Consider the following 22,427-nt stretch of genomic DNA (forward strand, 5'->3'; position numbering starts at 1 on the left):
CAGATGAGATGACTCTGTGGGTAAAGACACTCGGTGCCAAATCTGATATGAGTTCAGTTTGAACCCTAAGGCTCACGTGGCCCACCTAGAGAAGCTGGCTAATGCAGCCTGCTTTCTGAACTCCCATGTGTGTACACACTCAGAAAACTAAAAATAGTAAATAATTTGTTATAAAAAGCTTTTTAAAAAAGATTTATTTATTTATTATTTGCACAGTATTCTGCCCTCATGTGTGCCTGCAGGCCAGAAGAAGGCACCAGATCTTGTTATAGATGGTTGTGAGCCACCATGTGGTTGCTGGGAATTGAACTCAGAACCTTTGGAAGAACAGACAGTGCTCTTAACCTCTGAGCCATCTCTCCAGCCCAGAAAAAGCTTTTAAAAGGATTCTCTCAAAAGAAATTTATACTCATTTTAATCTCTGTCTTATATATAGTTTAACATATAGCTTTTATGTTGAATGACTACACCTGTAGGTTGTTACATAGGCTTTTTTTATTATTATTATTATTATTATTATTATTATTATTATTATTATTATTATTATTATTATTATTATTATTATTGACTGTCCTAAAGCACTGATTTAAGTAGCTAGGATACATCAGTGATACACATTAGGATGTGAATACTTTGTAAAACTTGGCTCATGTGTTCCCAGGAGGAGAGACTTCAGCATGCAAACCTTCATCTGTCCGGCTTGCACCGTCGTTCTCGTTCCATGCTGCTGGCCTGCAGATGGCTGGACAGATGCCCCATCCACACCAGTACAGTGACCGTCGCCAGCCAAACATAAGTGACCAGCAGGTTTCTGCCTTATCGTATTCTGAGCAGATTCAGCAGCCTCTAACTAACCAGGTAATCTTACTATTATGCTAAGTGGTGGGGAAAATACAGCTTCTCGCCTTGAAAACACTAGACCAGTAAAATGGGAAAGCCGCTTCAGTTTCATGTGGTAAATGAAAGTTCGGCAGACAGAACGTGTTTACGAGTTCGGATCTAAGTTTGCTGATGCTCCTCACCCTTTGTACACGTTTATCCTTCACTGAAAGATGCTCAGGAGCAGCACAGCTGCTCATTCAGAAATAAAATTATTTTTAAAGAAGAATATTTAAAAAAAAAATTATAGAAAGGTAATTGTTAACTTAAGAAAGTTATAGGAAAGTAAGAATTACAACAAACTTACAGGAACTGATTTTATGTTAAAATAACTTTTATACACATTTATGAAACTATAGGCAAAAGTCCTTGAGACTCAAAGGATGAATATGGGAATTTTAAGCATGCTATGTAGTCTAATATTCAGACTACAGATCCAGCTGTTTTTCATAAATTGGGGTATAAAAAGGTCGCTGTAGTCTCTATGAGCACATTGTATACACATGTGCACGCATGTCTTAAATGTCCCAATCAGCGGCGCCCTTCTATAGCCGCTGTTGGGGAGTCCCCCTCTGTCCAGTTGTGAGGTGAGTTCCTGTTGTCTCTGCTGAGGAAGGAGCACTGTGCTCTGCAGATTGAGGGCTTAGCTGGCCACGGCTCGTTCTGATCGTTGGTACAACAAGCAAGGGACACAGCATTTCTTGTAGTGGGTTAGTCAAGTGGAGTGTGCGTTCTCTCGCTGGGTGACGTGTGGTGCTAGGTGAGTAGTTGGCTGTGGTGGAGTGTCTGTGTCACGGGCACAGCACAGAGAGCACGTGAACAGCAGCAGCGTGCTGGCGCTTAGACCTTGTTTCCTGCAGCCGTCTGATTCGGGAGTTAGGCTGTGTGTGGCAGCTGGACAGTTCATCAGCATGGTCAGGGTTAGAAAGCTCTTGTCATGTACCAGAGGGAAGCACAGAGAGAAGCCGAAAGAGTGAAGTACCCAAAGCACACGGCTCTGCTTGGCGTGTGCTCTGAAGAACCAGTGTGCTCAGGGTCACACTCCCATTTGCTTCATAAGCGTGCCACACAGATGTTGCTTTAATATGCTCTTCAGCTGAAGCCTCGATCTTCAGTTCTGAGGTGTGTGTGAGTGGAGGCAGACCTCAGAGTCCAGCCCTGCTTGCTTCCGTCTTAGACGTAGCACTCTTAGATGGTCGCAGTTCCATTTACAGAGAGACAGAGACCGGTCCTGCCAGATGCTCTCTATCATTACAGCATGTTAGAGGGCAGTGTAGCGAGCACAGTATCTGTTTTCACAGCCAGCTACTATCTGCTCTTTAAATCACTTAAAAGTTATAAGTTCACGTGATGTAAAAAAAAAAAAAAAAAGCTATTAAGTAGAGGCAGGTGTGGTGATGTACACTTTTAGTCTCAGCGCTTGGGATGCAGAGGCAAGTGGATCTCTTGAGTTTGAGTCCAGCTTTGTCTACATAGTGCATTCTAAGGCAGCCAGGGCTACCGAAAAACACACAAATGACTATTAAGTAATAATGAAGTATTCCTTTCAAGTCGAGAAGTTTCCAAGTCCAGCAAGGCAGTCTTGAAGAAGGTATCTTTCTTGGCGTTGAGCCATGTGGCTCACCCAGGAGCATGCTAATTGGTGCCTGGTGCACGCCTGAGCTGCTTACAAGAATTGAGTTAAACCACACAGACACCTCATGTCTGATAGGCCCTATTTTGTTTTTTCAAGACAGTTTCTCTGTGTAGCCAGGACTTGCTTTGTATTCCAGGCTGATCTCGAACTCACAGAGATTGGCCTACCTCTGCCTCCCTGAGTGCTGGGATTACAGGCTTGCGCCACCATGCACAGCTCCTGGTAGGTTCTTGAATGTAAGATTGGAGCCATATTCCATACCCCCTTAAATATCTTCTAGTGATTATATTCTATAAATTTTATAATTGATTTACGTGTTTCTTACCATTTCGCCAGTGTCTTTCACGTGAGACTTACTGTACAAGTACTTTGAAAGGAACTAACTTAGGATTTATTTCTAGTCATTAGTTTTTTGGGTTTTTTTTTTTTTTTTTTTTTTTTTTTTTTTTTTTTTGTTTTTTTTTTTTTTTTTGTTTTTTTTGTTTTTTTCCATAAGTGTGTTTGGTCTCTAGGCTAGCTCAGCCCTCCTGGGCTCCACCTGATCTCTAGGCTAGCCCAGCCCTCCTGGGCTCCACTGGAATCCTGACCTCTAGGCTAGCCCAGCCCTCCTGGGCTCCACCGTTCCCTGGATGTGGGTGTTAAGTGCTGTTCCTTGCACTTCATTGATTTCTCTGAGAGTAGCAGAAAGGCAGAAAACAGTGTTCTGTTTCCTTATGAATGAAAATAATCACTGAATGTAACATGAATGAAATGGAAAATTTGAGTGAAGAGTAGATACCTAAATATTACCCGCTCAGTCTGCACATTGTTACTTACATGCATGTTTTCCGGGCGGAGCATGTGGTGCTGGCTAACAGGCTGGCCTGCTCTTCCCTGGGGATTCCTCCTGCTTTCAGTATTCCTTAGTTGCTTGTAGTTTTCTGTCTAGGGGTTTCCTTCTCCACTTTGTCGTGTCTTTTGGTGGTGTCCTTGTGTAGCTGTACTTGCTCTAGAACCCTGGTCATTTATTAGGGCAGCACTCAGGTATAAATGGTGGCAGGATGGTACTTTCTCTTACAAAATTCGTACAACGTGTAGATGCTCAAAATAGTTTTCCCTAATAGCAACAGTTACTGCTCGTGCTGTCTTACTGTTTGCTTAGCCAGTGCTTTGCTGTAACACCAACTCCTACATGGGTGGTGGTGGTGGTGGAGCAGTCGTGTTTGCTTGTTTGTTTTTATAACATCTGTGTGTTTGTGAAACTTCAAACTGAGGGTGCATTGCATCAGCCCAAGAAAGAGCCTCTCGAACATAAGTGACTTTCATGAAACAATTCCAGGGACTTAAATTAAAAAACAAACCCCAAACAAACCCAACTGTTAAAGCCTTTTCATTACTTCAAATGCTTATAGCATTAATTCACACAAAAGAATTGACTTATTACTAGTATTGTCTGTTTAATAAATTAAGTCCTCAAGGAGTGGTATTCTTTGAATTTAGTTTTTTCTGTTTGTATTTTAAGAAATAAAGTATTTGGGAAGTTAATTCAAGTCCTGTTAACTAAGACTACCATTTAGATGAACAGTTAGAATCACTGTGGTTAACCCTTGCTAGGTAGCCTTATTCAGAAGAGATGATCATCATTAGACATTTCTGTGAAGTTGGATAGTCCTTATTGCTTTGCCTCCCAAACTGCTGACCTTTAAGAAAGGTTTCATTTGGGGGTATCTTCTGGTCCCCAAAACTTGAGTGCTGTAAAGGTCTGTAAGAGCTGAGCAGGCACAGGATGGCCTGGTGGTCATCATTGTAGGTGCCAGTGTCATTGGATTTGAGTCTCTTGACTGCAAGAAACCCTTTTATGAACCCTCCATGACTGAGACATGGCACCTGGCGGCAGAAGGGCTCCGTGACCTTGTCATGCTTGTGCAGTTTTCAGTCTTGTTTCTGTGACAGGAGCAGGTGCTTATGGGGATGTTAGAACTATACTTTTGCAGCATCTGCCTGGCCTCTGTGAATCAGCTGGGTTAAGAAGATGCAGGCTGCTTCAGTGGCTAGGTGTGTTCTTACATGCCTGCTGTAAACCAGCCAGGCTTTAGAAATAATTCAGAAAAAGACACTGCTATATGACTAATGACATGGAAGAGGAGGCATGTGGTGCAGCATCACAGATGTTTGCAGGATCATAGGTGGACCTGGAATCCCACTGTTGGGGGAAATAGATATCTGGGCATACTGCATCTTAATTTCATTGATTTGCTCCCTTACAATCCAGATAAAAGAAATTACCTTGAGATTGCATAGCCTAATATAAGTGTATTATTTAGAAGAGTCTTTACTAGATCATGGTGGAGGGCACTTGACCGGCTGTGGTAGAAGGGCCTTTCCTAGGTTATAGTAGGGAGAGCTTGACAAAGTAAGTATATGGCAGAAGGGACTTGACTGTTAGTTTTGGTACTGGGATCTTGACTAAGTTGTTGTGCAGGGTGTTACACAGCTGCAGTGTAGTTAAACTGCTAGTCTTTCTGTCTATTTAAGGTGATGCCTGACATTGTCATGTTACAGAGGCGGATGCCCCAAACCTTCCGTGATCCAGCAACTGCTCCTCTGAGAAAACTTTCTGTTGACTTGATCAAAACATACAAGCATATTAATGAGGTAAGAGTCTTAATTTGCTATGGTGTCATCTACAATTTCAACAGATCAAGGGACAAGTCTTCTATTGCCTCTTTAGACAACTAAATGTGTCTAATGTGTTTTGTGTCTAATGATTACCATTTATGAGTATTATGGGTTCTAATAAATTAATGATTTATATATAATTACAACTATAGAAAATGTATCACCAGGGCTGCAGGTAGGAAAATGGTCGATAACTTCCTCTTTTCCAAAGGCGTATTTACTACTCAGAGTCATTTCTATAGCTTTTCCTCAGAGCAAGAAAGGGTGACTAATAATTACAAAAAGTATGTAGGCAGTAGTAGACTTTTGCTTAAGTTTTCATATACCGTATTTTTCAGACCATAAGATATACTCCTCCCCCTGACCCCCTAAAGTGGAGGGGGGCGGGAATTAGGATACGCCTTATGGTCCGATTGCTGTTTTTACTGTTTTTCTTGTTCTCTAAAAACTGGATGTGCCTTATGGTCAGGTGTGTCTCACAGTCTGAAAAATACGGTATATATTATATTAAATATTAAAAATGAATATATATTTTCTGCTGAAGTCCTGACATTTAACATTAAGTCAAATGGGTCTGCTTTATTTTAACTAATCACATTTCTATTACACTTTTCTAAAAAAAAATTTTTTTTTTACTTATTTTCGAGGCAGGATCTTACTCTGTAGCCTAGGCTGATTTTGAACTCGTAGCAGTCCTCCTGCCTCAGCCTGCTGAATGCTGGGATTGCAGAGGTAATCTACCATGTCTGGTTTTGTGTATTCTCTTATCTGTGTCTTCCCATGGTAAGATAATCAGAAAATTAAAATGAAGAATAGGATTAAAAAAAATAAGCACATTGAATTATTTTTCTTGTATCTTGGCTTGTGTCTGGTGTTTGGCCCTTTTCTGCGTGGTTGCCATTTGCTTCTGGCCTCCACTCTAGCTTTGTAGCTCATTGTTAAGCATAGAGGAGGCAGTGCCTCCCCTCTGGGACCTTCTCACCCTGAAGGCTCCAGAGCCACTTGCCTCAGAGCTGTTCTTAGTGCTTCAGCAGGGTCAGTGTGAAATTAGAAAGCCTCACTTGTACACATTTGGTTATGATACCTTGTGATTATCTGGAAACATCCGGAACATTGTTCCTCACAGTGTATCAGTGTCAGGGTGTTGTGTCATACCTGGGCTAACCTGTCCTTAGCAGCACTTTTGTTGAAGTTCATTTATCAGACGTCTTGTCACAGTGCATCAAGGTACCAAGTTCTTAGAAGGTTATTGTTGTCACCCGAGTAGCTTTAAAAACTAAGCTGTAAGAAAAACAACTTGGTTTGGGGTTGACCCAAAGGCGTAAGGGATTGGCAGGGAGGTATGAGGCCGGATGGCCATGGCTTTTATTAGTCATTAGGCTATTTTCTCTTACATAGAAATTGGATGATTTTAGTAAAACATCAATTCATTGGTATTTAAAGCTTTCATCTTAAAAATCTTTTGCTGTAAGATTAAATATCAAATTAGTAGTGCTGGGAGAAGAGGACATAAAAGACCTTGAACTTTGAGTTCATCTTTGAGGGAATGAAAGTTTACTCCTTTGTTTGGGGATTCCTCACTGTATTTCTAAGATCTGTAATCTCACTGTACGTAAACTAAGCCATGTGCTAACAGAAGTGTGAGGAGCTTTGAGTTTTCCTGAGTGGGATGCAGTAGGCCACCACTGTGCCTCTTCTTTATAAAGTGCCTCTGCAGCGCAGCACTGTGATCCACACGGACGTGGCCGCATTGGTTCTCTTTTTGCATTCATATGCTAACTGCAGAAGATGTGTGTTTTGTTTTGCGTTTTTATTAGAAAAGAGTGCTCCACTTCCCGCTGGTGTGTGAGGCGTGTGCCTGTAGCCAGCGTCTTCGGGCATGACCCAGTCACGGTTTAACCTGTGAACTCCCTGCAGGTTTACTATGCAAAGAAGAAGCGACGGCACCAGCAGGGCCAGGGCGACGACTCCAGCCACAAGAAGGAGCGCAAGGTGTACAACGACGGCTACGACGACGACAACTACGACTACATCGTGAAGAACGGGGAGAAGTGGATGGACCGCTATGAAATCGACTCCTTGATAGGCAAGGGCTCATTCGGACAGGTAACTGAAAGGAGAGCACTGAAACTCACTAATTAAAAGTTGTGTTTGGTCATAGTAGTAAATCCTTAGTAACACACCTTTAATACTAATATGCTTATGTGAACAATGTACATTTAAATAATTAAACGATCATAGTTCGCAGCTATAAAAGTTCCAGTAACCTTTTTATGTTTACGAATGTTTCTTTCGCTGCTGACTACTCACTGTTAGCTGTGACTAAGTGATTAACGTTCCTTGCTGACAGCTAGTGAGTCCTCTTTGGTCTGGGCTAGTCAGTTGTCGTTGATGGTTTGGAGGACACCGCCTGGCTGCTCAGGGTTCTCTTGCAGCATGGCCGGCGCCCTTGCTCTCCCTGAGGCTGGAGCTGTGCCCTGCGTTTCACCAGCCGTTCTGACTGCAGCGGCTTGTGCTGGGAGACCAGCGTCGGAGCTCTCGGACCATCCGCAGAGCACCGGCCTTGCGCTGGGCCCGGCTGTTCTCCTGTCCTCACCTGAGCTCCGAGCCTCCGTGTGCTCACCCAGGGGTGGTCACTCCCTCCTCACCTTTTCTTTCTTTGGAAACAGGATGTGCCTAGGCCCTGGCTGGCCGGGAACTTTCCTGCTTCGGGTCCTGCAGCTGAGAGCACGGCACACGCCACTTGTGTTCCATAAAGCTTTCTCTCTGGCTGCTCCACCCTCCCATCTCATGGAGTCACTAGGCTCTTTTTGTTAGAGCTTTGGTTTACTGTTGATGCCATTAAGTTAGGTAGTTACATGCAATCCAAACCTACTTTTTACTGTGTAAAATAAAGTGGGAGTCAAAATGACTTTTCGTAAAATTCCTTTTTGCTTTGTTGATTAAAAACAGGCTGTAGGGGGAAAAAAAACAAAACAAAAAACCACAAAAACTGAAGAAGTGGGTGTGGTGGCATATGGCTGTAATGCTAGAGCCTGCGAGGCAGCGGCAGGGTTACCAGGAGTGAACACTGAGTGTGGGGCCAGCTTTGGGCATGTGAGAGCATGTCTCAAGAAGCCAGACGGATACCTATAGGGTCAGAATGTGTGTCGGGTCTGAGAGAAAGCAGAATATGTTCTTTTAACTATGTTGGTAATATTCCTCCGTCAGATGTAATCTTGCTAAGGACTAAAGTGCATTGTTGGCCTTAGCCACAGGTGACTCTTAGAGGCGCTGCTGACTAGGGAAGCGGTGTGCCCGCTCCAGCTCCGCGTGGCCGCACCAGGCACGGCTGCTGTAAAGGACGCTTGCCACCTTTTTCTACCGAGTCAGGGCTTTCATAGTATCTGAGGCCTCATTCTTCATGTTTCCTGCGTCTCCGGGACAGTCGTTTGAGCAAAGCACTGTTGAGGCCTGTGTCTTAATGAGGCTTGGGAGCGCCCTACAAACAAACGGACGGAAGGACAGACGGAGTGCTGCCCCTACCCTGAGGAGTAGTCAGCAGGGCCTGTCCTCTTCTGTGGTCCTTCCACCATGGCGTGCTGCCCGTGGTGCTCCCCTGCCCAGCAGCCCTGGGTTCTCAGCTCCCCTCTCCACCTTGGTCTTGTTGTGCTCCGTTGGCCCAGAGCAGAGGAGCGCAGTCTGACAGGACAGGTGAATTTGGTTCTGGCTCCGGTTACCTGACTGTGCTGCTTGTCTGCATCTTGGCTGAGACGTGCAGTAGTTACCTTCACAGCTAGGACCTGTCATTCACCACAGGGACGGGACCTAATTTATCTGAATTTTCTGTCAGGTCTGTCAAATGAGGGAATTTTCTTATTTCTTTTAGCCATTGTTTATTAGTCCTGATTATAAATTGAAAATCTCCAGAAGCTTGTACCGTAATCCTACATAAATGAGAATCTCTAATGGCTGGATTTTATGCATTGGCACATTTAATGCAGACCTCAGGCTAACGCATACCTCTTACCCCACCCACTAGCATTTAAGCAGCTCGCTGTTGGCTAAGTCGGAAGGTGTTCAGTCCTTGTGAGTGACCTCTGGGCACAGGGTACTCACGGGCCACTCTTGCTAATGTGGGTGTAGTTGTCACCAGAGTAAAAGATATCAGAACTACTCGTCACGTGTTCACAGGCACAGCGTCTGGTGTGGAAGGCGGCAGACAGTGGTATTCAGACCGTGCACAGCGCGCACTCCAGCTGCATGTCATTTATCATTTCGAGTGTATCTGAGCCTCGCTGATGTGGGCGTGGAGAAGGCTCCTCTTTCCTAAGCCAGTGGCCGCAGTCTTCATATTGGGCTCTTCTGAGACTCGGCCGCCAAACTTTGTGAAATGTGGTCAGATGTATCTAAAACCATTGCCTGCTCACACTGTGTCATATTACAGATGTGTAATGTATTAATCAGCTCTATCATTTGTGTTTGGGTAGAAGAGTTTAAAGCATCTAATTATAACATTCCCACTATAGTACTTTGCTGGCAACTTTTTTTTTAAAAAATAGACTAATTCTCTTAAGTCATTTTTGTATATGAGAATTCTAATTTAAAATTAGAAAAATTTCTGAGACACATTAGAACTTTGTATGTATTCTTAGGATTAAATCAAGTTTTTCTACGTTAAAAGAATAGTTGAGCTGGAGTGGTGGTGCATGCCTGTAAATGCAGAACTGGAGAGACAGAGGCAGGAAGATGTGTGAGGAAGATGTGTGAGCCTGGTCCATAGTGAGTTCTAGGCCAGCCAGGGTTATACAGTGAGACCCTGCCTCAACAATAACAATGAAAAAACCCAATAGTCAAGTACATTGTTTTATTTTTTAAAAAGCACATGCTATTATACACACACACACACACACATCTACGTGCACACACACACAAACATACACACATACACATATCTACGTGCACACACACACAAACATACACACATACACATATCTACGTGCACACACACACAAACATACACACATACACATATCTACGTGCACACACACACAAACATACACACATATCTACGTGCACACACACACAAACATACACACACATCTACGTGCACACACACACAAACATACACACATATCTACGTACGTACATACATACATACATATATATCTACATGCATACACACTCTTTCTCTTTCTCTCTTCTTCTCCTCCTCCTCCTCCTCCTCCTCCTCCTCCTCTTCCTCTTCCTCCTCCTCCTCCTCTTCCTTCTTCTTCTTCTTCTTCTTCTTCTTCAATAAGAGTGAAAATTACCCAGAGCCTTCATCGGGAATCATTTCATTTCTGAAGTAGAAAACAGTTCTAATTTTGTTAAAGTTCCTATTCTGTGGATACCTAGAAATACTGTAAGGAGGATTCACGGAGAAATTCAGTCCTAAAGATGGATCTAGCCGCTTTGCAGTGAAGTAGATGATCTGTTGAACAGAAGGAGCTGCTATGGAGACACATCAGAAGGATGTGGGGTTAAGTGAGAGTACAGTGGATATGCAGTATGGAGAAATGGAAATCTGTACACTAGTTACTACTGACACTAACGACCACTCCCTTTTCTTTGTAGGTCGTGAAAGCGTATGATAGAGTGGAGCAAGAATGGGTTGCCATTAAAATTATAAAGAACAAGAAAGCGTTTCTGAACCAAGCCCAGATAGAAGTGCGGCTGCTGGAGCTCATGAACAAACATGACACCGAAATGAAGTACTACATAGGTAAAAGGGCTTTTTGATTGATTGTTTATATCGAGATGCTTTGGCTCTTACCTTAAAGTAGGCATATACAAGCTGCCTTTGAAGGCGTGAGTTCTGTTTAAATCTGTAGGATGGTATATAGTGCGAAATCTCTGACAAGAGTGTCTCCTGTCTCCTGGCCACATCCCAGGAAGATGATGCCAGCCTTAGATTACAGAAAAGTTCCTTTTAGTAGTAAGTGTGCAGGGTCTCAGGCACTGCAGCTGGGATCTGAACCTGCTCCCGCATAACCTCAGACTCAGGGTTTGTTTCACTGCCACTCCAGAGACAAAAACAGTAAGGCAAAAGAGTTAGGAAAATCGGGACTTTAGAGCCAGTTGGTTTACAGACAAACTGCCTTCTAATTATATCTTTCCATACTTTTAAGAGACTTCTTTCTTTGTGTGTATGTACGCTCATGGGTACAAGTTTCTGCAGGGGCCAGAGGCATCCACGACCTTGAGCTGGAGTTGCAGACAGTAGTGTAAGCCGCCTGATACGGTTGCATGGAATCCAACTCTTGGGTCTTGTGGAAGAACAGCATTCACTCTCACCCAGTGATGTTTTTAGTGAGATCTCAGCTGTCAGCGCTGACGAGACACAATTGTTTTACTCCCTAGCAAGGAACAAAACAAAACCAAGTTTACAGTACCTCTGTCGGAGCTCACAGCCACCTGTGACTCATTCAGGGACATTTAATACCTTCTACGTCACAGCTACCTGCACATGTGCGACTCACAGACAGACACATACATAAAAATCAGTTTCTTCTGCTCTTTGGCAGAGAGTTGGTTAACAGGCGTGCTGACAGAACTATAACAGTTGGTGGTGTTATGCTTCTTTCTAGAAAGCCTCAAGAAAAAGCACTGGGAGCAGCAGAGGTAGCTATGGGGTCAGGGGTCAAAGAGAAGGGCGCAGAGAGTCTATCTGTTAGTGTGAAAGTTGGAGACACCAAAGTAGTTCTCGATGAGCAGGATTATTTCCTATTTAGAGATGATGACATTGTTGGAAAGTATGTGCACTGAAGTCACTGTTGGTACGGTGTCACATGGAGCTGGCCAACCCCCTGATATTCTGAGCTGTTTCATCATGTAAATAGTCCCAGTGCCTTCCTTTTAGAGTAAACTGTTGATACCCAAACTAATGACGTCCATTGTCCCTCAAGTTTAGTTTCCCTGTACTGTCATAAACATTTCCAAGTCGACTAATGTAAATGAGGAGGGGGGAAAAAAACACAAAAAAACCCTGCACCACACACATGTATACATTGTTTCCACAGCAAATATTGAATGGCCCAATTTGCCACAAAATTTGTGGCCATTTTAATATTTAGCTGTTGTGATCAATTACCGAACATTCTTAATACTTGAGTGCAGAGCACATGCATAAAGAGAAGTGTCAGCACTGAGGGTTTTGCTTTGGCTTTTCTGAACAGGGTTTCTCGATGTGGCTTTGGCTGTCTTGGGCTGGCATTGTACACCAGGCTGGCCTCGTAGCCAAGCAGATCCACCTGCTTGTGCCCCGAGTGCCCGGCTAGGACTGAGAGCTTCTAATGCAGTGTCATAGGTCAAGCTGGGTTTCAAATAATGAGCGTCATTAAACAAGTCATGAGAGCACATTGTGGCTTAGTCATCCCAGAGTTCCCGTGTGTGACCTCCAGATAGTGCAGACCACACACGATTGTGAGCTCCTGTTCCCTGTTCCAGGCAGGGAAAGGAACTTGTGCCACTCATCTTCTTCTGGAAATTGTCAGCACAGTTCCTGACGGTACGGGGTGTGTCTTAAAAGCTTTCCTTGTCACAAGCAGGTCTGATTCAGTGCAGAGGAAGCCCCGTTCTGTTGGAGGGCATCAAGGGATGCTTGAGTTTATAGAAACCCCAGGCACGCCTCATTCCCTGCTTCCCTCCCCAGCCCTAGACAGGGTCCCTCTGTGTAGCCTTGGCTATCCTGGAACTCTCTGTAGACCAGGCTGGCCTCGAAGATCTGCCTGCCTCTGTCTGGGTGCTGGGATTAAAAGCGTGCACTACCACACTTAGCTTCGTCTATATTCCTGTGCCTTGCTTTTTGGGCGTTCAGGTTCTGAGTTTAATAATATGGAAAATTCATAGTGACTCAGAACGAAACTAAGAGTTGTGTTGTGGATGACAGCAGCCACAGAAAAACTTCAGACACAGCCCTGCCTTAAACTCAAGGTTTCTTTCTGATGGTACAATGTAATTTAAGGCAATTGATAGATACAATTTATTCTGATGACCTTACACTATATGGCAGATTTTTTTTTTAAGTTAAAATGTAACTTACTTTAATTGGCACAGAAAAGTTGTACAAACTGTACATTCTTTTAGCTACCATGTGTATTTTAGTGCATGTTCTTTATGTTAGGTTCAGGCCAGGATAAGCAGCCATCATTTGTTTGTGGTGGAAGCATGTGCAATACTGTGGTGGAAGCATGTGCAATACTGTCCTGTGTGTCTGGGTTTGTTCTTTGGTCCTTCTGTCCATGCGTAGGTGTCAGAGCTCAGCCCATCTTACTGCAGAAGGACACTCAGGAATCCTCCCTGTCCTTCGCTTCATTCGCTGCTTTATAGAGTTTTTTGTGTTTTGTTTTTTTCCTGGAATATTTAATGACAATGGTCTGGTTAAAAGTAATTCCATTTCATTTATTGAAGAAAATCTTACTAACTCTCCATTCTTTCAGAATCCAGTCAAAAAGATTAACAAATGTATCTGTGTTTGAGTTTTCTTTGACAATGTTTCTCCTGTTAGTGTCTCTCAGTCCATGAGTGGTTAGCAGGTGAGCAGACCTTTCCTTGGAAGAACATCCTGTTGCGCAGCTTCTTGCTCGGACTTGCACAGTCATGTTGGATTTTGACTTTAGTTCTCTTTTGCATTTCTTTTGTCACTACTGCTTAACCAGGAGATTAAAACCTTTGAGCGGTCAAAGAGCCGTTTTTTCGTTTTAAACCTAGGAACTGTGATGTGACTGGGAACAGATAATACAGGCTCTTAGGCAACTTCTAGAAGTTACCTTTGCTACCTTACAGTGTTGAGCAGTGCTGTGGACGTGTATTTGAGCCACACGGAATACTCCTTGTGTGGTTCATCCCAACTCCAGATCACATGGGAGTGATGTAGACCACTCAAGGCAGTCAGTGCGGGGCTTGGCTGAGAAGGCTCGTGTCTGTGTGTGTGTGTGTGTGTGTGTGTGTGTGTGTGTGTGTGTGTGCGCGCGCACACACAGTGGGTATCTGCACACTGTCATACTGCTCTGGAAGGATTGTAAGACCATAGTGAAGAGTCATAACGTTGTTGGCTTAACGTCACACCAGTTGACCCACAGGCGCTTCCTGGTGTGTGAGAGAATGCTTGAGGTAAAGGCTGCATGCAGCTCGTGAATGACTTTGCCTGATTTGCTCACTGATAGTCCTGTGGAGAAGTCAGCAGCCGCCACAGATGTCTTCTGGGCCGTCCCCGGCCATAGACCTACTCATCATTTCTTTCTTGTACTTGACCTGGACTTTACAGTTTTCCCAAAACCTTTAGTCTTAACCAAGATTTTAATTTTCTTTATTTGCTGAACGTAATAAATATGTCAGTTATCCAGGCACAGTGGCACACACCTGTAATCACAGCACTTGGGGAGGCAGAGGCAGGTGGATTGCTGTGAGTTCGAGGCCAGCCTGGTCTACAAAGTGAGTCCAAGACAGCCAAGGCTACACAGAGAAACCTTCTTTAAAAACCATAAATAAATACACAAATATGTTGATTATGGATTCCCAAGAATTTAGTCTGCGTGATTTGCAGACACACACTATGTTTTCCTAAAACATAACAACAGGCTTCTGTATGTAGGCAGTAGCCAGGTATTGGTGAAAGCTGCTACTGAACATAGCTTTATACATGTGTATCAAAGGCAGTGGCGAGGGCAGTCAGATGCAGTGTCACAAAGGGGTCATAGCAGATGGGATCCGTGAGGTGGTGCTGCTTTATGTTCTGACAGACACTGTGCTGTGAAGCTCAGGAAGAGTGGCTTAGCCCTTTCTAACGACGGAAGGTCAGGCTGCTACTGCTGGGGCTCAGACTAGCCTGGTCTCCGTCCGCGCTGGATGGTGAACTGCTAGGGATGGATGGAGAACTCTGTGTGTTAAGTCTCATCTTACCAACATGAATAACTTACGTGAACTTTTTTTTTCTCTTTCAGTGCATTTGAAACGCCACTTTATGTTTCGAAACCATCTCTGTTTAGTTTTTGAAATGCTGTCCTATAATCTCTATGATTTGTTGAGGAACACAAATTTCCGAGGGGTCTCACTGAACCTAACTCGGAAGTTTGCGCAGCAGATGTGCACAGCATTGCTCTTCCTTGCGACTCCCGAGCTGAGCATCATTCACTGTGACCTGAAGCCCGAGAACATCCTTCTGTGCAACCCCAAGCGGAGCGCCATCAAAATCGTTGACTTTGGCAGCTCGTGTCAGTTGGGGCAGAGGGTGAGTGTGACTGTAGGACTTGGGACTAACCGTGGAGTTAGGTAGGACAGTATAGTTAGCTACCTAAAGTATTGTGAATAATGTGTTCATGGCTTGGAGGCAGCTAAAAAGATGGTTGCTTATTTGAACACATAGCACGTGCTTTTATATTCTGCTGTCATCAGTTTAAAATAGGTAGCAATACTTGAATTGAAAGATGATGATTTTTGAAGTGGATATTTAAAATTATGTTTAATGGTAAAAATTTTTAAGAAAAAAAAAGATAAAAGAATTAAATATTAGGTGATTTGCAGCTCCCAAATAGAGCTTTTAATATAAAAATTTAAATAATTGTAGCTTGAGCTAGGATCTTAACTATAAATTACTTCTCTTAAGTCACCAAGGTAAATGTTGTTCCTTAAAAACTGAGGAGTGCGGGCTGCAGAGACGGCTCAGAGGTCAAAAGCACAGCCTGCGCTTCCAGAGGTCCTGAGTTCAATTCTCAGCAACCACATGGTGGCTCACAACCATCTATAATGAGATCTGCTGCCCTCTTCTGGCGGTCATGCACACGTGCAGGCAGAACTTTGTATACACAATTTTAAAAAATATTAAAAGAGCAAAAAACTGAGGAATACACACAAATGTGGTGACTTTGGTGGTATGGTGTAGAAATAGCACAGGTGGTATGCACACATGTTTTGATAAATAAGTTAAATCTTACCTTCCCCACTGAGTTAGAATTGATACACGTTGAACACAGCAGAACTAGTTTTCTCCACAGAGTTAATAGCAGACATGTTTACTGTGATTAAGTTGATCCGGGTCGGGAAATCAAGATCCTCCTGACATAGTTGGTGGCATCCGGGCATCTGTACCATTGATGTCCTTTAGATGCACACACGGGTTACAGCTTGTCCTCTCGAAAGAAACTTTTTAATCTAACATTCTAACTGTGCAAAACTGTGTAGTTGAAGAGAGAGCTTTCTAAATTGGATTAGGAAGCAAAATGTGCAGCTGCTGGTGCTGCCAGAAAGCCCAGCGATGCCCCCGGGTCTGTGAGTAAGACCCCTGTGACCAGGGCGCACGTCCACGGTGCCAGGGCTTTCAGTATGTTTTCAATTAGCAACTCTTCCCCTCAGTTTAAACCAAATCCTGTGTTTGGTCCTAATATCCAACACTGTAGCCTCTGTCTAGACAAACTGAGATGACTTACACCTTCAGAGGCCATAGATGTTTAACTGCTAATGTGTATTGGTGTCACATGAGAAATATTTCCCAGACCCATGGTGTATTGTACGAACTGAGAGTCAGAAGACGGCAGACAGGCAAGGGATGCCTGGGAAAGGGCCTTCAGGGGTCAGGTGTAAGCCTGCTTAACCAAGGTAGTCCGGCGACTTCTCGGGTCTGGATTCTCATCTGTCTTTTTGTTTAGTTGTTCCTTTGAAATGTTCAATTATTTGGCCGTGTTTCTGGTGAGTTGCCAAGCTGCTCTGTTGCTGTGGGTGGTGTTCTTAACCAGATGCAGGTACAACTATAAACAAGGCATATTGAATTAATATGATTTTGAAATATGTTTCAGATATACCAGTATATTCAGAGTCGCTTTTATCGGTCTCCAGAGGTGCTACTGGGAATGCCTTATGACCTTGCTATCGATATGTGGTCCCTTGGATGTATCTTGGTTGAAATGCACACTGGAGAGCCTCTGTTCAGTGGTGCCAATGAGGTAGGTGAAGGGTTGGTGGACAGCGCTGTGTTTATAGTGATGTCGTCTTCATAGGAAGGCGCCTCCTTATCAGCCTGACTGTTTAGGTCTGAGGTCAGTGGTGTTATTTTACATTCTCTTAATTTTTCCTCATTGTCAGTTAATAATGGTAGGTTTAGAATTCTGACCAAGTAATTGAGATAGCTAACATGTTAATGAAGGAGAACAGTAAATTAGCTAGAAAGTGACATTTCATAGACAATTTACAGGTTTGAGTACAATAACAGAAAGCCAGTGGCTTCCCATTTTTCTCATTGTCAAAGCCAGAAGTCCCTTTTGCGTTTGACATTGTCCGCGTCCCACTGTGCAGGGGTCTCTGCGCTGCGTGTCTACTCTTGCACCCCTTTTATTTCTAGAATTTATCTGCGAGACAGTAGAATCCAGATGTCTAAATTAGAGTTTTATTATACTTGGGATTATTTGTGTCTTGATGTTGATACACAGTCCTCACGTTAATTGAAATAGGGTAGCTGTCACTGCAGTAACTCAGGCCCATGTACTGGGAATTGGCCTGCTGGGAGCACGTGCTGGCTCTTCTCCTGTTTAAGGAGTTCCTAAACAGTACAGCATAAAGACTTTTTCTAGTATTTGTAATTGTAAGCAATCTACACAAGATTAAAATAAAGGAGGATGTACACAAATTATATGCGGGTATTAATTTTGTACAACATAGATTTGGGCATCCACCGGGCGGGGCTGTGTTGCTCCTGCCCAGAATCAGCTCCCTGAGCATGCTGGGCCGAGACTGTGTGCAGTTGGCCTCTCCCAGAGCAGGATTTCCTGCTTCCTCTGTTCTGTCTCACAGGAGGCCTGGCTTCTAGCCTCATGGTAGGTATACTGTCACATGAATGCATAGCTTTTACTTAAACAGTGACTTACGTCTGTAAGTTAGTGAGACAGTTTGACTGGTTATTTAAAACTTCAAAAACTGACACTTAAAAGTATCGTCCCATTCTGTCTGAGGCATGGTGTACGTTGGTATTTGTATTTGCTGGTTATCTGTCTTTCCTTCTGTGGAGTGTGTGGTCCATGAGGGCAGAAGTGTACCTGTTGCTTTTAGTGTCTTCAGTGTCCACAACAGAGCCTTGCACAGAGGATATGTGCACTGTGTCTAGGAGGGAATTAACAAGCAGACGTGAGTGAATGTCCAGTTGAAGTGACAGGCTCTGTTGTTGTTTCTGACACAGGTAGATCAGATGAATAAAATAGTGGAAGTTCTGGGCATCCCACCCGCTCACATCCTTGACCAAGCACCAAAAGCAAGGAAGTTCTTTGAGAAGCTGCCTGATGGCACGTGGAACTTAAAGAAGACCAAAGATGGAAAACGGGTAAAGTAGGGGGCACGCTTGTCCTTGGAGGGGACTTCCTTTTTGTCTCCCCCTCTTTTCTGTCTCTGCCGCCTCCTCCTTTTTTTCTGTCTCTGTTTTTTTCTCACCAGAGCTGTCTGCTTATAGCTCATTGCATTTATTTGACGACAGAGTATTAGAATTAATAGTTTTGTTCAGAAGTTGACTAGAATTGAGCTGACTGGGTATGGGCCAGTGTTTGCTTAGTGGTCAGGGGTTTCTGGCCTTCTCTGAAAACAAGGAAGCTGCTCTCTGCCTGCTGACCGCTGATGAAGCCAGGATACTTCATTTCAGAGCTTAATCAGAAGTCTCATAGCTTGCACATAGGAGTGAAGTCACAACACTGAGCAGAAGTTATAACTGCAGTCAGTTATTAATTAAGCAGTTCAAGGATATGAATCGACAGGAAATCTCCTGACAGATTTCAAGGTCCTCACTCAGTGACCACGGTAGCAGGAGGCCGTATCTTTTAATGCTGCAGTAGATTCGAGGACTTTTCAGAGGCCCAATGTACTGCTTTATTAGGGTAAATGATAACAAATTTTCATCTTGATTTTTCCATCTCTGTACTTTGCCAGGCACCTTAGTCTTTTGGGCTTTAGTAAATAAAAAGACTGTACAGATGCACAGTTGGAGTTGGTGCACATAAGTTGTCTTGTGGTTGTAGTTCTGCATTTTCAGTAGTTCAGAGTTTCTTCCTTAGTTATTTTACCCTATATTTTAGTGATGCTGCTACCAGGTATCATCTTCAGGAAATTGAGGTGCTGCTTGCTTGATTTAACTCACATACACTTAATTGTAGAGTTTTTTAGTGTCTAATGATTCTTGTTTTGCATTTGTTTGTTTGTTTTAAAGATCTATCTATCTATTTATCCATCATCCATCCATCATTTTTTTTGAGACAAGGTCTCTCTGTGTAGCCTTGGCTGGCCTGGACTCGCTTTGTAGACCAGGCTGGCCTCGAATTCACAGAGATCCACCTACCTCTGCCTCCCCTGTACTGGGATTTCAGGTGTGCGTTACCATGCCAGGCAAGAGATTTCTTTTTTCGTCATGTGTGTGTATGTGAGTACCTGCAGAGGCTATAGGGGGGCATCCCCTAGGGGCTGCCGTAGTGTGTTAGCCAGCCCTTGTCATGTGGAAACCAAACTCCCTGGGGGCTGCAGTAGTGTGTTAGCCACCCCTTGCCATGTGGAAACCAAACTCCCACTCTCTTGAGGAGCAGCAGCTAGTGCTTCTGACCAACACGACGTTTCTTCATCCCTGCTTGCTTTGGCCTTTTTGTTTGTTATGTTTTGTTTTATTTTGTGACAGAGTCTCATGTAGCCCAGGTTGGCTTTGAACTTGTTGTGTAGCTGAGGTGTTAGGCAAGCAAATGAACTCCATCCCCAGTTCCAAGTGATTCTTCACAGTGCTCAGAGACTTAGAGTACAGTTATTATTTCTTTCATAACTGGTTTGCAACTTCTTGCATTCTGCCTTACTGACTATGATTGTAGGCCATAGACTTTCCAGTTCCTAACTTGCACTTGTGGCCTCACTCCTGTGTGCAAGCTGTGGGACTTCTGATTCAGGCTTGCTGTGGAGCACGCTGGCTTCATCAACTGTCTCCAAACCCAGGCGGAGAGTAGGCTGTTTGGGGGGATGGAAAATACCTCACTCCCACCCCGAGTCTTTCTTACATGTAGCACATAGTTTATCGGTCACAGCCGTTTTATTTTGGAACCAAAGATGAGTAGAAAAGTCCTTGGGTTTCACTAGTGCCCAGGTGCCAGTTTGAATTAGACCGAGGGTGTGGGCCCCCCTCCTGGGCGCTAGAAGGGAAGGCTGGACTGCGCTCGGGGTAGAGCAGGCGCTAGAAGGGAAGGCTGGACTGCGCTCGGGGTAGAGCAGGCGCTAGAAGGAAAGGCTGGACTGCGCTCGGGGTAGAGCAGGCGCTAGAAGGGAAGGCTGGACTGCGCTCGGGGTAGAGCAGGCGCTAGAAGGGAAGGCTGGACTGCGCTCGGGGTAGAGCAGGCGCTAGAAGGGAAGGCTGGACTGCGCTCGGGGTAGAGCAGGCGCTAGAAGGGAAGGCTGGACTGCGCTCGGGGTAGAGCAGGCGCTAGAAGGGAAGGCTGGACTGCGCTCGGGGTAGAGCAGGCGCTAGAAGGGAAGGCTGGACTGCGCTCTGGGGTAGAGCAGGCGCTAGAAGGGAAGGCTGGACTGCGCTCGGGGTAGAGCAGGCGCTAGAAGGGAAGGCTGGACTGCGCTGGGGTAGAGCAGGCGCTAGAAGGGAAGGCTGGACTGCGCTCGGGGTAGAGCAGGCGCTAGAAGGGAAGGCTGGACTGCGCTCGGGGTAGAGCAGGCGCTAGAAGGGAAGGCTGGACTGCAGGTTCCAGAGGATCGTTGTGTAACGGCTGCAGCATCGTTCGCCAGACGCCATGGTGGCCGCAGTGGAGATCTGGGAGGTCACTTCCTCATCAGCATGGTGGCCGCAGTGGAGATCTGGGAGGTCACTTCCTCATCGGCATGGTGGCCGCAGTGGAGATCTGGGAGGTCACTTCCTCATCGGCATGGTGGCCGCAGTGGAGATCTGGGAGGTCACTTCCTCAGCCGCAGTAGGAAGCAGAGAAAGCCAGCTGGGAATGCTGTGTGGCTTCACCTTGAAGTCCTGCCCTAGTAATATCCATTGTCCAGCAAAGCCACACCTCGGAAATTACCCCAACATCACCACGAGCCAGCGAGCGTTCTCAATTCATACCCCAAAGGCTACATGTAACTGTATTTTTCTTCTGTGGTAAGAAAAGTAAGATTGCAGGTGCTCTTCTTTTTTTGAAGCACAATTTGTTTGTAGCTGTGTGTGTGCATTTGGAGTGTTGAGTTCACACTCACTACCTAGTTCAGGACACAGGACATTTCTACCAAGCTCCGCCTTCTTCTCTGACTCTATTCTGCTCTTTTAATTTCTGCTGCAGGTGGATATGATAAATAGGTGCGCTTATAAAATTCTAATATCTGATCTTAGCACTGAAGGGTCAGTCTTGTTGCTGCAGCAAAACTCCTGACAAAAGCAACCTACAAAAGAAAGGGGTGTTTGTTTGTTTGCAGATTGTGGGTGCAGCTCACTGTGGTAGGGAAGACATGGCAGTCGGGAAACTGCAAGGTGGGTGCAGCCACCCAGCTCTCTTCCCTTTTTATTCCTTTTGGGACCCCAGCCTTATGGGATGGCGCTGCCCACACTATAGGCCCTGTCACCTCAGCTAACCTAGTTGTTCCCATGGTGACTTGTCCAGTTGATTGTGAAGATTGTCACACTTCCTTAGTAAGTAATATTTTGAGGTGGGGTGAGGGGCCATGGGGCATACTGTTGTGTGTCTCAGGGCGTAATTCGTTTTATTGCTTCATGATATTTCGTTGACTATACTGTAATTTATTATCTGTCAATGAACTTTTTGTTTATACCTAATTAGGAACTATTTAGTTAAGGCTAGAGAACACACTTGTTTGGTTTTTTGTTTGTTTTTGTTTTTTTTTTTGTTTGTTTTCTTTTGGTTTTTTTGGGGCATTGTGTAGGAATTGCTATAGCCTTTGTAGGTTTATCTTCATTAGGAAAGACTTAATGGATGTTTCCCAGCACCTTACTTCTGCAGGGTCTGCCCCCTGTCAGCACTTTCTCTTGGGCAGCACTTGCTTAGTGTTTGTCTGAACATGGTCTCTTTGGATGCCAAGGAAACCTAGTATTAGTCAAGTATCACTGAGAGTAGGTGCTCAGCTCCACAGAACTTTCCCTCCTTTCTAGTTCCCAAGTTGGTAAAGATACGCTTTCATGTTGTGGTTCACTTAGAATTTATTTTTGAGCATTGGAGGGGGCAGCGTTGAGCATCATTTTTGTTGGACAGTCGCCTTTCTCTGTTGATCTGATCTGATTCTTTCT

At 44.4% G+C, this 22,427-nt stretch overlaps 1 protein-coding gene across 1 annotated transcript in view; it reads left to right on the forward strand.

Moving 5' to 3' along the window:
* Positions 1-22,427, forward strand: part of Dyrk1a (dual specificity tyrosine phosphorylation regulated kinase 1A) — a 114,990-nt gene that overhangs the window by 78,896 nt on the left and 13,667 nt on the right. Inside the window, exons 3-9 of the mRNA XM_051150291.1 lie at positions 662-858; positions 5,030-5,149; positions 7,091-7,279; positions 10,769-10,916; positions 15,136-15,422; positions 16,984-17,130; positions 18,357-18,497. Of these exons, the coding sequence (XP_051006248.1) occupies positions 662-858; positions 5,030-5,149; positions 7,091-7,279; positions 10,769-10,916; positions 15,136-15,422; positions 16,984-17,130; positions 18,357-18,497 (1,229 nt within the window). The remainder of the gene's footprint in view (positions 1-661; positions 859-5,029; positions 5,150-7,090; positions 7,280-10,768; positions 10,917-15,135; positions 15,423-16,983; positions 17,131-18,356; positions 18,498-22,427) is intronic.

The sequence above is a fragment of the Acomys russatus genome, chromosome 8 (assembly GCF_903995435.1).
Source record: "Acomys russatus chromosome 8, mAcoRus1.1, whole genome shotgun sequence".
Classification (NCBI taxonomy): domain Eukaryota; kingdom Metazoa; phylum Chordata; class Mammalia; order Rodentia; family Muridae; genus Acomys; species Acomys russatus.